The sequence below is a fragment of the Eptesicus fuscus genome, chromosome 15, assembly GCF_027574615.1.
Source record: "Eptesicus fuscus isolate TK198812 chromosome 15, DD_ASM_mEF_20220401, whole genome shotgun sequence".
Classification (NCBI taxonomy): Eukaryota; Metazoa; Chordata; class Mammalia; order Chiroptera; family Vespertilionidae; genus Eptesicus; species Eptesicus fuscus.
The window spans coordinates 50,835,104-50,849,985 of record NC_072487.1 but is presented as its reverse complement, the minus strand read 5'-3'; the positions used below and the strand labels follow the sequence as shown (position 1 = coordinate 50,849,985).

The following is a 14,882-nucleotide window of genomic DNA, read 5'->3' as shown; positions in this document are numbered from 1 at the left end:
GATTCTGTTTTCGCAGCCAGCTACTTGTAGGAGCAGTTTGTAAGAGTGCTATTCATACTTTAGGTATGATAGTTGAAGGCAGATGTCCTTATTAAAGTAACTCTTCAAAGGTACTTACTTTGTAGATTATAAGCTTAAGAAGATTGCCAAAAGAATATGAAACTGACATAAAGGAACTGACTGTTTTTGAGAAGAGAATTGCTGAAGTGGTAAAAAGAATGCCTTAGATTGAGGAGTCGGGAATTCGAAATACATTTTCTCCTATGAAATTAATTCTTATTCTTATCCTCAAATAAACCAAGGTCCTACTTGTGTTCTAATTTTTTCCTGTATTATGGCATTTAAAACATTATCCTGTAGTTGGCTACTTGCATCCTTTTTTTTAACTAGAATAAGCTTTTTGAGGATGGGATTCATTTTTTATCTTTCTTCCTAACATAACTCTGCTTACAGGAGGCAGCCAGTAACTGTTTCTTGATTCAGCAATTCGTACTTCATCATAGTGGTAAAGGATATTAGCACATTCAGGTTTGTAGTGCAGAGATAAGCTTTAAATTTATGTTTAAAACATTTTGTGTAGCAATACTAATGAATTCTAAAGTTACTGCCTGCAAGTGTTTTGCTTTTTCTCCTACAAAGATCTTTGGAAGTAATTTTACTCTTAATCAACAAGCATGGTTATCTATTTACCAGGCTGATAGCAAACCAGAAACAAAAATTTATAAAAGAACCAAGTAAGTTGATTATAGCAGGATTATTAATAGCTAGCAAGCCACTTCATGATCTGTTTCTGCCTTGCTCTATAGCTACTTCCTTACTGACCAGCCATACTGAACATTTTGTAGTTTCCTGACTGTCGATTGCTAGTTGTCCTTTCATAGCACCTGGTACCTACCATTATCAGAGAAAGTTGATTCTCTTTATATTGTACAGTGATTTGCTTTATTTTCATAGCATACACTTCTTGAGGTAAACCATGCCTCTTTTTGGTTTATTGCCTGACACAGAATAGATACTTATGAATGAGGCAGTGAAGAAGCTCTAAAAACACATGGTCTGCCCTGATCAGTTTGGCTCAGTGGATAGAGCATCCATCTGCAGACTCAAGGGTCCCAGGTTCGATTCCGGTCAAGGGCATGTACCTTGGTTGCAGGCACATGCCCAGTGGGGAGTGTGCAGGAGGCAGCTGATCGATGTTTCTCTTTCATTGATGTTTCTAACTCTCTATCCCTCTCCCTTCCTCTCTGTAAAAAATCAATAAAATATATTTTTTAAAAATTTTTTTAAATAAAAAAAAATAAAAACACATGGTCTTCAGTGTAGGGTCAGTCAGGTCCACAAACCCTCACCCCTAAGCGGGGAGGAAGTTCACTCCACAGCACAGTGGAACAGGTGATACTCATGATGTTCATGATTTATAATACTACAGATTAAGTATATTTACATATGAGTTTGAGAGGAATAACCTGAAATCCAGTCATGAATTTAAAACATGGAGTCATTTACTTTGGGGCTTATGATCTGGCCTTTTATTCCTTAGGAAAGTTACTAGGTTTGTGTTGAATAGAGGTGAGATTACCATGATCTTGTTTTTTATGCTTATGATCTCTATAGAAGTTTTGCCACAAATGTGTAATTATTTGTCTTCTTTTGCACAGTCATTCGGAAGTTTAAAAAATAAAATGAGAAAATATATTGATCTTAGTTCAGGTGGACACGTATCTTTCAGTACATAAGATATGTAATTTTTTACCTCAGTTTTTCTTAGCATAAAGTCTTGTCTGTATCCTTTAGGATTTCAGAATTAATACCAACAGAAAAGATATCAATAGAAATCATATGGGAAAAATAGGAAGGAGTCTGTGTTCTTGAGCAGTGCTGTTTTGCCTTAAAAGTTTTTGTAAGAGAAATCTATTGCCAGCGGCAACCTTTGCTGACCTTAGCATTTGCTTTGATGTTTAAGGTTAATTTTTAATTTTTTCCAGTCTCTGCTAAATCAGATACCTAGAAAATCCAGACTGTCCTTCATTGGCATGATTCTCCACATTGGTGCAGCTAGCCATGAACTATCCTTTTCTTCTCCCTCTTTTTCCCAGATATCTCCCGGGGCCAATTCAGCACCTCTACCTGGCCATCCTAACAAGGTGATTTGTGAAAGGGTGAGACTTCAGAGCCTGTTCCCTCTCCTCCCAAGTGATCAGAACACTACCGTTCAAGAGGATGCTCACTTCAAAGCTTTCTTCCAGGTTCTTATATATTTACCCTTTCCCTACATAGGGCTGAAAATCACAGATAACATTCTAGGTTGTTTCTAGGAAGGCTTGAAATAAAATTCTTAGTGTCTTCCCTCTTCTTATTTCTGTTCTATGTGGGAATAAGTATTCTTCTTAGAGGACTTCTTTAATATAAAATTATCAGCCTGCTTTTCTGAAGAATGTCTTCTCTTGAGCTGCTGTTTATTATTTGACCATTTATATTCTTATTTTTTTACCTTTTGGTCTTAATCACTTGTCCTAATAGGCCAAATTCTGTAGGCTAGTAGAAAATATGACAGAATATGTGAAATTGTGTAGGCAAGGGAAAATGGAAGCATATAATATTTTTTTAAAGCTGTCACTAATTTGCTTAGTGCTCAGAGTTATATAGTAATGCATATTTCAGAGAGAAAACATTGTTAGTTGCCATCAGTGAGTTTTGATACCTGTGGGTAAAATGTGATTTAAAATTTTGTTACATATTAAGTGAAAATGAGATGTGAATGGATTGAAATCATTATGTTATTAATAAGATCACTAATATATGCTCATCCTACCTAATAAAAGAGTAATATGCTAATTGACCGTACCTTCGCTACACCCACAGCCAATCAGGGCGCTATGCAAATTAACCCAGCAAAGATGGCGGCCCCCACGCGCTGCCCTGCCCCCCCATTACTGAGGGACCCGGGCGGCGGCGCTGCCCCCATCATGGATGGCGGCGCCGGGGTCCAAGCCCCAACCCTGAAAGAAGGCAGAAGGCGGTGGCCAGAGCCAAGGCCTGGGTCCCCGGTGCAGGAGGAAAACTGGTGCCGGCAGCCAGGTGAAGGAAGGTCTATTGCACGAATCTTCGTGCAACGGGCCTCTAGTATATATATATGCTCATTAACTACTAAACTTTTAATCCATTAATCCATAGGTACCACAAAGGAAACTCAGTTACAGAATCTTGGTTGCTAAGGTTTTGCCCATGTTACATATTTGTACATGTGCATATAAACCTACTGAGGTAGTGAGAGTTGCTAATAAGGCTAGAAGTTTTACATAGAGCCAGCTCATTTTCTTTTTGTGTGGAAGTGACAGGTTGCAGCTTGGGACTAGTTTTGAAAGAGGAATGTGTGACACATTAAATTTAAGATGTTGAATTTCTGAGGCTAGCTGTGTAGGTCCGTGGTCGGCAAACTGCGGCTCGCGAGCCACATGCGGCTCTTTGGCCCCTTGAGTGTGGCTCTTCCACAAAATACCACGGCCTGGGCGAGTCTGTTTTGAAGAAGTGGCATTAGAAGAAGTTTAAGTTTAAAAATTTTGGCTCTCAAAAGAAATTTCAATTGTTGTACTGTTGCTATTTGGCTCTGTTGACTAATGAGTTTGCCGACCACTAGTGTAGGTGCTTCAGTATTCTTTAATCTGATATTCCTTGTTGGAATTTGTGCCAGGTTCTTTGCTTTGCATGTATTACCTCATTTTGTTTTTAACCCTCATAATAAACTAATCATGGATGGTTTTTCTAGATGAAAACATAGGCTTGGAAAAGCACACCAAGATGCCCAATTACATAGCTAGTTATAGGCAGAGCAGAGACTCAAATCCAACTTTTTCTGTTTCTTAGCTACTATATTTGCCCATTTACTGCCCGTTAGATATCAATAAGTATTTCTTTAAACACAATGCAGTACATGTTAAGAGATACAGTTTTCTGTATTGAATTGAATGGCATATTGAATGCCATTTTTGATGTGTCATTAGCCTGTAATATCTTGATATTTAGTAGTAGACCAATAAGGGATAAGTGACTTATACCTTCACTTCTGCCACCAAAAAAAAGTTATGTGATGTTTTCTATGTTCTTTATATTTTGAGTCATCTTCAGGCTTTAACTCAACATTAACTTTAATTTAAACTCAGAGAAATGCCAACTGCAATAGATTTACACCCATGTTTTGAAAATAAAACAGGACTTAGAGCTGATTCAATTTGGGTGTTGCAAAAAAGGTGAAAGATATTGTTATTTTTAGTCCTAATTTAACTTACATCTTATTTTTCTCTTATTTGAGAACAAGGCACTCAGTGACTTTGTCCCAAAGGAGACTGTCTCGGAGATTTTCTTTGCCCATTTATTGCCCTCTCACTGTCCTTCATGAAGCAAAGGAGTATATCCTTCTCACATCTCCTTAGAGATACTGTCAGATACCTTCAACTAATTTATACCAAAATTAGGTGTGGTTTTTTAGTTCTGATTATTCTGCTCATCCTTATAAAACTTGGTTGTCACGTAAAAAAGAGACCCTACTCAGCTATGTCCTGTCCTCAGAAAGTTTAATGTATTCATGTTTTCTTATTCTTGGCTTTTCCCCCAAGTTCCTTCCCTCCCAACTCTTTCTACCTTTCCTTCTCTTTGGAATACTTTGTTTTAAACAGGTTCACCTACCTCTTTTTTTTTTTTTCTTAAAGCACCTCTACTTCCTTATCTTAGCTGAAACTAGTATCTTTTCTAGGACATCATTTTCCCTGCAGCCTTCTCTGGGGAAAAAGAAATTACTGATTTTTCCCATTCCAAGCATGGGTTTGGGTATGTGGTTAATAATTGAAATGGTAACAGAGGAGAAGGAAATTGTTGATATTCTCCTGGATCTAGGTTTCCAACCCCAGTTTTTGAACAAAAAGCTCATCTTGTTTTTGATCTCTTTTTGTCATTCATCTTCACAGTTTTATCAGTTTTGTCACTGTCCTTATTAGCTTTTTTACTTGCTTGCTTTATATTGTATTACTTCTAGTAAATACCTTTCTAATTTTGCATGCTTTTCTAATTTTTAAAATTATGAAATATTTTATATATACAAGCTATAAAGTATATGGTAAACACATGTATAATTTAAAAAAAAATACACAACACCATCCAGCTTAGATCTCAACTGTTACCAATATTTTTGAAGTCTCCATGTGATCTTGCATGTTATATCCATCTGCTGTCCCATATCTGTCCCTTGGGCAAACCTCTGCTGAATTTTGTGTTAAGTATCCCTTTGCTTTTCTATATGGCCTTACCACATACAGTATCCCTCAATACTATATACTATTTAGTTTCCAAATTTAATATAAATGGTATCATACGTTGTATATTTTTGTCATTTTGAGATTCACCTATATTGATGCATGTGGCTGTGTTGATGAATTAGTTTCCTTCTTTTAGTATTCCATTTATTATACGACTATACTATAGTTTATCCCCTCTCTTTTTGATGAATATTTGGATAGTTTCCAGTTTTTTACTATTATTACAAGTAATGCTGCCATGAATATGCTTGTATGTTTCCTGATGTACATTTAGTTGGTATGTTAATTTTTCTGTAAAAGGGATAACTTTGTATTTATTGCTCAGGGTTTTCTTACAAAAGTGGTGCATTTCCTTCTCTATAAAAAAATAAGCTGTATTTAAAATTAAAATCGAAGTGTCTCATAATTAGAAAAATACTTTTAAATTGATGTATAATTGATATACAGTAAAACTTACCCTTTTAGTGCAGAGGTCTGTGAATTATAACAAACTAGAGGCCCAGTGCATGGATTTGTGCACTGGTTGGGGGCATGGCCTGGGGGATCGGCCTGCTGTGGGTACACTGCTCATCCCACTCAGCTGAGCAGCACTCCCACTGTGAGAGTGCACTGACCACCAGGGGGCAGCTCCTGCATTGAGTGTCTGCCCCCTGGTGGTCAGTGCACATTATAGTGCACTGGTCATCCTGGTCGTTCTGCTGTTCGGTCGCTGGGCTTTTATATATATGCACTAGAGGCCCAGTGCATGATTAAATCATGCACGTGTAGGGTCCCCTAGGCCTAACCTGCCATCCAGGCCATATCCACTGCCCTGCAAAGCCTAGCACGCTCCGCGGACACTGCTTGCAGCCTGCTCCCCGCTTTTGATGGCAGGGGTCCGCTGGTGCTGGAGCGGACATACAGCTCCCCGCTTTCGATCGCGGGGGAGCTGGCTGGCTGTCCGCTGGTGCACCAGGCCTTTCGAAAGCCTCCAGCGTGGCGGAGGCTTTCGAAAGGCCTGGTGCCGGAGCGGACAGACAGCCAGCTCCCCCGCTTTCGCTCCCTGCTTTTGATGGTCCGCAGCAGGACGTGGGCTCGCTGCCCCAGAGGCCCCTTCTGTGCCGCAGCACAGCCATGGCGCAGATGCTGAGCTCGCGCCGCCGGCCCAATCAGCCACCCCGAGTCCCGCCCCCTGCGCCTCCTGCTGGCCCAATCGTGGGCGTAGTGGAGTGATGGTAATTTACGTATTACCCTTTTATTATGTAGGATGCTTATGGATTGTAGAACCCCCACAATCAAGATGTAGAATAGTTTCATCACCCCCCAAAATTTCATTTCTTTGTTATCAATCCCTTACAGTTTTACAAATTAACAGTTTCTATATTACCATCCAGTTTAACAATTGTGATTGAAGATAGTATGCTTTCATGAAATAATCAGGTACATTGTGGAAATTTTATGTTTGGCACAGTCCTTAATTTCAGAGATGTGTGTGTATTTTAATGACAGCTATGTAATTACTTTTTTGTAAAGTTACTAAAGTTAACTAGGTGATTGAAATTTTGACAATTTATACATATGAAGAAATAAATTATCCTATCTAATAAAGAGGGAATATGCTAATTGACCATCACACCCTTTACAAGATGGCGGCACCCAGTCCCCTCATCCAGCCTCCGTCCCCCAGTCCCCTCAGCCCCGCCTCATCCAGCTGGAGTTCCCCAGTCCCCTCAACCCCACAGGGGAAAGCAGTTAGGGGTGATCTGGCCAGCAGGGGAGCAGTTAGGCGTCAATCAGGCCAGCAGGGGAGCGGTTAGGGGGTGATCAGGCTGGCAGGCAGAGTGATTAGGGGCAGTCAGGCAGGCAGGCAGGTGAGTGGTTAGGAGCCAGCAATCCTGGATTGTGAGAGGGATGGGCCTAAACCGGCAGTCAGACATCCCCCGAGGGGTCCCAGATTGGAGAGGGTGCAGGCTGGGCTGAGGGACACCACCGGGCCTCTAGTTGACTTTAAAAATCCAGCAAAAATATTAATTTTTGATTTTAGAACTTTACAGAGTTATCCTTAAATTCATAAGGAAGATTATCAAAGAAACTAGAGGCCCGGTGCATGAATTCATGCACGGGTGGGGTTTGGCTGGCCTGCCCTGATGGGGGGGCCCATCAGGCCAGGAAGGTGGGGGGTGGGCAGTTGGCCCTGCCCCCGATCGGGGTGTTGAGGGCCTATTGGGGGCCAGGCCAGCCAGGCTTATCAGGGCCCGGATCACGCTGGTTGGCTGCGGCAGTGCACGTCACAGACACTGGTCGTTCCGATTGTTCCACCATTCCAATTGCTGGGCTTTTATATATAGCGAGAGCTTCACATTGGTGAAATTTTAACTGTTGTTAAATACAGTGGATATTTTTTAGCCCTGATTTTACATGACACCTCAGTTGAATTTTTGTAACTCCTATTCAACTGGCTTCCACCACCATATTGCATGCTCCTCTCACCAACTAATTACTTGGAGTTTTTCAAGGTTTAGTATGGGCCTCTGTTTCACTATATAAACTGTTTTGGGCGACTTTGTTCATGCCTGCAGCTTCATTAACCTACCATCTATCTATATAATAAAAACCTAAATTTATATTTCTAGTCTGTGAGTTTTAGCTGTCAGCAGAACAATTCCACATTGTTATCTCAGAGGAATCTCTTGATTTCAGGTTGTTCTTAATATTGTTTCTGTTTTCATTGGTTTATGCTTGTGCTTTATTTTTTATTTTATTGGTCTATGTTCACAGCTTAAAATTATAGTTACAGATTCATGGTGTATAAAACAATAGTGCTTCAGTGGAACTACATATAGTTGAACCTTGAACAACATGTGGGTTAGGGGTACCAACTCCAACACAGTCAAAAATTCTCCTGTAAATTTTGACTCCTCAAAAACTTAACCCTTTGCACTCGCTTTTTTCTCGATTCCTTTATTCTACTCGGGATTTAATTTTTTAAATACCCCAGATTTTACAAAGTGCGACAGTAGAATAAAAAACTGGTTTCTTTTCATACACACTTATTTATTTGGATTTTTTTATATTTCAAATTATTGATACATTCAAAGAGTAATTTTTAATCTCGACATCCGAGTGCAAAAGGTTAAGTTGTCCCTCAGTGTCTCCAAGGAATTGGTTCTAAAATCGCTGCACATACCAAAAGCCATAGGTGGTAACATCTCCGTATAAAATGGGATAGATCAGTGCACACAGTCAGCTCTTTGCATCTGTGGACTTCCAATCATATATCAAAAGCAGTAGAGGTATTTGTTCTAAAAAAGTCTGGTGTAAGTGTACCCACACAGTTTTAAACCTGTGTTGTTCAAGGGTCAACTGCTTTTTCATCCATAGCTGGGAATCTATGTATGTGGCGGGCTTGAAGTTATACGCAGTGGGTCAGCGCCCCTATCCCCTGAGTTCAAGGGTCAGCTACATATATAAGTGTATATGTATGTGTGTGTGTGGGTGTGTGTATTTTAAATGTGTTGGGGTTTTTTTTCATAGCATTTAGCGTTTAATAATCTCTGATTAACTTTTGGAATCATGGAATGCATTCTGTCTCCAGAGTTGTTTTCATTTTTTTTGTTGTTAATCCAAGGATATTTTTTCCATTGATTTATTTTTATTTTATTTTATTTTTTTAAGAAAGAATGGAAGGGGGAAGGGAGGAGTAGAGTGAGAGAGACAGAGACAGAGAGAGACACATCAGTGTGTGAGAGAGATATTGATTGGTTGCCTCTGTGCACTCAACTGGGGCCAGGGATTGAACCTGCAACCCAGGTATGTGCCCTTGACTGGGAATTGAACTTACGACCCTCTGGTGCTTGGGTCGGTGCTCTAACCATTTAGCAATATAGGCCAAGGCTGTTTTCACTTTTAACGATGATTTGGTATTAATAGAGGTATAGCCCTAGCCGGTTTGGCTCAGTGGATAGAGCGTTGGCCTGTGGACTGAAGGATCCTGAGTTCGATTCCAGTCAAGGGCACATGCCCTGATTGCGGGCTCGATACCCAATATGGGGTGTGCAGGAGGCAGCCAATCAATAGTTCTCTCTCATCATCCGTATTTCTATTTCTCTCTCCCTCTCCCTTCCTCTCTGAAGTCAATAAAAATATATTTTAAAAAGAAGAGGTATAATCCTATACTCATTTTATCAGGTGCTAAATACTAAGTATAAAAACTAGCTAGCTAGTTTTTTTCTGTCCTTCCTCACGTTCTTCCTTCATCTCTCTCTTCCCTCTCTTGATCCCTAAACCTGCACCTGAATTCTCTACTGTAATGTCGCTGTAGTACTCTACCAGTATAGACCATCAGTAGCAAATATTACCTGGGATCATGTTAGAAATGCAAATTATTGGGCCCCAATTCAAATTTTCTGAATCAGATTGGGGAGTGGGTCCAACAGTCTGGCATTTTTTTGACCCATAAAAGTTTAAGAACCACTGGCTTAGGTCAGCAATTTTCAGCTTTTTTCATCTCATGGCACACATAAACTAGTAATTAAAATTCTGTGGCACAAAATATATATATATATGTATTTGCCAATATGACAGAAAATAGATATAATTTTTATTCATTCACACCAGATAGCTATTGTGTTGGTTGTTGTCTTTTTTGGGGGAAGTTCTAGCAGGGGAGCTACTCGTATACCCTTGATCGAAGACCAGTCCTCTCCTCTGGGGGGAAGGTCGTCCTCTTCAGAGGAACATGCAGCTTTGGGAGGGACACACATGGATCGGTGAAGGAGTAGGGGGAAACCCGTGTAACCAGTCAAATCAGCTGAATCAACCCTGGTGATCAGTGGGTGACATGTCACAGCCAGCTTGTCCTCACATCTGGCTGTTGTCATTTTTTAATTTGACGATCTAAAGGAAAAGAGGTCAGGTATTGCACCGTCTAAAAATTCTAGTGCCACACTAGTTGAAAATTGCTGGCTTAGGTAAGTGGGAGTATCCCTTTAGATTCTGCTTTGCTTTTACTTCTGTCAAGAATCCTTTTGGTAGCCTAGTTCTGGACCAGTTTTATATTAATTTCTAAGTTTAGAGGTTCATAGATAACAATGGGCAGTGAAAAATTTGAACCCCAAACTTGGTGTGACGAGCTAACCTGTGGTTTGAATTCTTACAGGAGTAATACTTCTTCCAATTACCAATCCAAACTGAGTAGACATCTCTGTCGTTATTGACTCTCTATACCAGTGAGCTGACTTTTTCTAGTCTTTTGTTGCAAGTATTGGAAAGTTTGGCTGTGCAGGGGTCTCAGTGATAAGACCTTGTCTTCTGTCCTCCCTGGGAGCATCAAAAAACAAACCTGGTTGTCAGTTATACTCTTTCTTTCTGGTCCTTAGTAATTTCCTCTTTTTCTGAGTTCAGTGCATTTAAAAAGTATTTTTTGTTGTGTTTAAACCATTATTTCTAGATATTTATATTGGGATTTTCACATTTAGTCCACGATTTTGTCACAACAAAAGTTTTTATATCATATCAAAGTTTACAATATTGCTATTCTCTTTTAATTTATATATTGATTGATTTTGAGAGAGAGAGAGAGAGAGAGAGAGAGAGAGAGAGACATCGATTTGTTGTTTCACTTATTTATGCATTCATTGGTTGATTCTTGTATGTGCCCTAACCGGGCATTGAACCCACAACCTTGGTGTAACGGGACAACATTCTAACCAACTCAGCTAGCTGACTAGGGCTGTTTATTTTATAACTATAATAGTGATATTTCATGCCTTGTCCTCAGTTAATTATAATAATTGAAAACCATTAGACATCCTTTATAGTATTAGGAATTTATACTTACAATAGGGTAATATGCAAATTGGTCAGGACGCTGTCACTTAACAACCGAACAGCAGGAGGGCGGGGCAGTGAGCGGAGTGCTACAGGAAGGCGGGGCAGCAAGCTACATGCCACAGAGAGCTATGAGCGGTGGTGGGTGGAGTGGCCAGCTGAGGCAAGCGGCAGTGAGCTACTCGCACACGGATTCGTGCACAGGGCCACTAGAATCAACAGTATATAGTTGTTGCAGAACCAAGTAGCATGTTTGGCACATGGAGGAGGAGATGCAGTTTTCAAACCATTCAACTCAAAGAATGCTTTAGGTGACAGAATGGTATGGATTTGTTTTTCCTAGACACTTGGATTGCCTTTTATGTTTCTTTTGGCAAGAGATCCATGTGCTTACATTTTATTAAGAACTTCAAAGTTCTTACTCTTTTTGATATCCACATTATTTAGGGTATTTATCTCAGACTTCTTGTTGTAATTTGGAATTATTACTCTTTGGACCTGCCATCATCCTGTAATTTCTTTTCACTTCTACTGTTTATTGGATCCTTTATCTATACTAATAAAAGGGTAATATGCTAATTAGACCAGGTAGACTGGACGTAATCCGGATGTCCTTCCTGACAAAGGTGGGGCCCAGGTAAAGCCGCCCAGGTTCCCAGGTGCCTGCCCGGGCAAAGCCATCCGGGTGCCTGTGGCCGGCCAGAGGGAGGGAAGCCCAGGTCCCAGGTGCCTGTGGCTGGCCAGAGAGAGGGAAGCCCGAGTCCCAGTTGCCTGCGGCTGGCCAGAGGAGGGAAGCCTGGGTCCCAGGTGCAGGGGCCGAGGCAGAGGCAGTTAGGGGCGACCAGGCAGGCAGGCAAGCAGTTAGAGGCATCAGGCAGGCAGTTGAGCAGTTAGGAGCCAGCAGTCCCGGATTGTGAGAGGGTTGGACCTAAACCAGCAGTTGGATATCCCCCAAGGGGTCCCGGATTGTGAGAGGGTGAAGGCCGGGCTGAGGGACTGCCCCTCCCCTCTCCCCCCCCTACACAAATTTCGTGCACGGGGCCTCTAGTTTGTATATATTTCCTCATGTGAAAGAGAGGAGCTTGCTCACACACATAAAATCAATCAAGTAAATTTCTCTGAACAGATATGTGAGAAGCAACTTGTTTTTCTTTTAATTAAATCTTTATTGTTGAAAGTATTACAGATGTCCTCCTTTTCCCCTGTTGACCCCTTCCAACCCTCCCCCCGCCCCCAAGGCCTTCACCACCTTATTGTCTGTGTCCATGAGCTATGCCAGTGGTCGGCAAACGGCGGCTCTTTGGCCCCTTGAGTGTTCTAACGCCACTTCCTCAAAATAGACTTGCCCAGGCCGAAAACCGACTTCTGCGCATGGGCCACAAAGTTTCAATCGCACTGTACGTGCGCGCCCGCATGTAGTATTTTGTGGAAGAACCACACTCAAGGGGCCAAAGAGCCACATGTGGCTCTCGAGCCGCAGTTTGCTGACCACTGGGTTATGCATATATGCGTGCAAGTTCTTTGGTTGATCTCTTCCCACCCACCCATCCTCCCCTGCCTTCCTTCTTGAGATTTCACAGTCTGATTCATGCTTCTGACTCTAGATCTATTTTGTTCATCAGTTTATTTTGTTCGTTAGATACTACATATGAGTGAGATCTTATGATACTTGTCTTTCTCTGACTGGCTTATTTCGCTTAGCATAATACTCTCCAGGTCCCTCCAACAACTTTCTTTTTTAAATCCTCACTCGAGGATAACTTCTTCATTGATTCTAAAGAGAGAGGAAGGGGGAGAGGGAGAGAAACATTGATTGCTTGCCTTTCATAGGCACCCCAATCAGGGAATGAATCCACAACCTGGGTATGTATCCTAACTAGGAATTGAACCTGAGCCCTGGGGATGACACTAGAACCAATTGAGCCACGTAGGCCATGGCGTGAGAAGCAACTTTGAATCTGGCAAGGTGATTGTTTTTGCCTTCACACTAGATTAATAGTTTTATTGGAGTATAAAACTCTATCTTATTTTCCCTCAGAGCATTTTTAGCTTTTGTTTTCTGTGGGAAGTCTAATGCTAATCTAATTCTTGTTTCTTTGTAGATTACTCCCTCTTTCCTTTGTTGGAAACTGAGGATTTTTTGGTAAAGTGTTGCTCATTCTTAAAAAAGAAAAAAATTGTTGCTCATTCTGACATTTTTTTAAAATCAAAATATCTAAATTCCAATGGTTATTTTTAATTTTTAAGATTATCAGAACATAACTGATGTTCTTACTAAAATCAAGGGCTAAAAACAAATATACTTGTAATAGCACCATTAAATCTAGGGAGAAAAGGTTAGTGTGGCAAAAAGTTATAAAGAGTATATGGTTTTGAAAACTGTTTTGTTTTAGTTACAATGACAAATTTGAAATGATATTCTTAAATATAGAAGGAAAATTATGTGGTTTTTGGAAATACCTCTTAAAATAATTTGGAATGATCAGAAATAACCACTTACCAGTTTGCTTCTTTTCTATTAGTTTAGTCAGTTCTGTTTTGTTATCTCTTAAAATCTAAGGTTGTAGTAAGTAGGACCATAAACTTAACTGATTTTTTTGCTAGCAGCAGGTACTAATTATTTTACAATCAAAAGTGCTGTATTACCCAAATAATTAGAACTTGCCAGGAGTAGATCAAGTTAGGAGAGGTTCTTTTAGGAACACAGCCTTAATCGAACTCTGAATTCATTTGTAATTTTGACAGTTGTGGTGAGGCTCAATTGGGAAATTGAGTTGTGTGGGGAGAGTTAATTCAATGAAGTGATTCATACCAATTTTATAGCTAGTAAGCAGTGCTATGATTCTTGAAACTATGTGCCAGCATATAACATATGTAAGTTTTGAATCATCCATTCCCATGATCTACCTGAAACTCCATGTCTTTCCAAAAATGCTGTAACATTCTAGTTAAGAAGTGATCATCTAGCTCAGCGATTTTTCATCGTTTTTCATCTCATGACACACAGAATCTACTTACTGAAATTCTGTGGCACACCAAAAAATACATATTTTGCTGATCTAATTAAAAAAAAGGTATAATTTTGATTTATTTGCACTGGACAGCTATTGTTGTATTGGCTGTTGTCATTTTTTAAATTTGACAATCTAAAGGAAAAAAAGGTCAGTGCCCCGACTAAATATTCAGGTAATGCATGTTTTAAAAAATTATTGCAGCACACTGGTTGAAAATCGCCAATTTAGTTCTGTTGACTATTTCTTTTTATCTGTTTCATATAAGCCTTATTTTATCCAGGTAACTTTTATTAAAGAAAATAAATGTAATGGCCTTAAATACAGAAATAAGGATGCTGAGGAGTATGGTTTAGAATAAAGTCAAGGGCTTACTTAAATTATACCCCCTCCTAAATTGATCTCTCAGCTAAGAATTGATTCCTAAAAGAGCAACTGTTAACTGATGGGAGAGCATAATGGAATTTCTCAGTTGAATGGGGATTTTAAAGAGATGGTTAAATACCATACAATTGCTTATTACCCTATTGTGTACCTTGTATGTTGTTATTTGATGAAATTTATTATTAGTTTTAAGAAACAGAGTTTACTTTTCATTTGATATTACTTACTGTTTATCTCTCTTCTCCTCTGTCCCCCAGAATCTTTTTCTTTAAAGGTATTTAATTTGGGTTAATAGTGTATTTTTTCCCTCCTTTACATGTTAGGGTAAATATATTTAAATATCTATGCATACACAGTCATTTAAAATCCT

General features: G+C 39.8%; 1 protein-coding gene across 7 annotated transcripts in view; it reads left to right on the top strand.

Annotated features, from left to right (window-relative positions):
* The window catches only part of RNF38 (ring finger protein 38), a 66,568-nt gene that overhangs the window by 18,119 nt on the left and 33,567 nt on the right, over positions 1-14,882 (top strand). For 4 of the 7 annotated variants that reach the window (XM_008141905.3, XM_054726836.1, XM_054726832.1 and 1 more), the window contains exon 2: positions 2,097-2,246. The exons of the other annotated variants lie outside the window; for them this stretch is intronic. Coding sequence is in view for 2 of the 4 variants with exons in the window: in XM_054726832.1 (XP_054582807.1) it covers positions 2,097-2,246 (150 nt within the window). In the remaining 2 variants the exon portion in view is untranslated. The remainder of the gene's footprint in view (positions 1-2,096; positions 2,247-14,882) is intronic. 7 annotated transcript variants of the gene reach the window in all.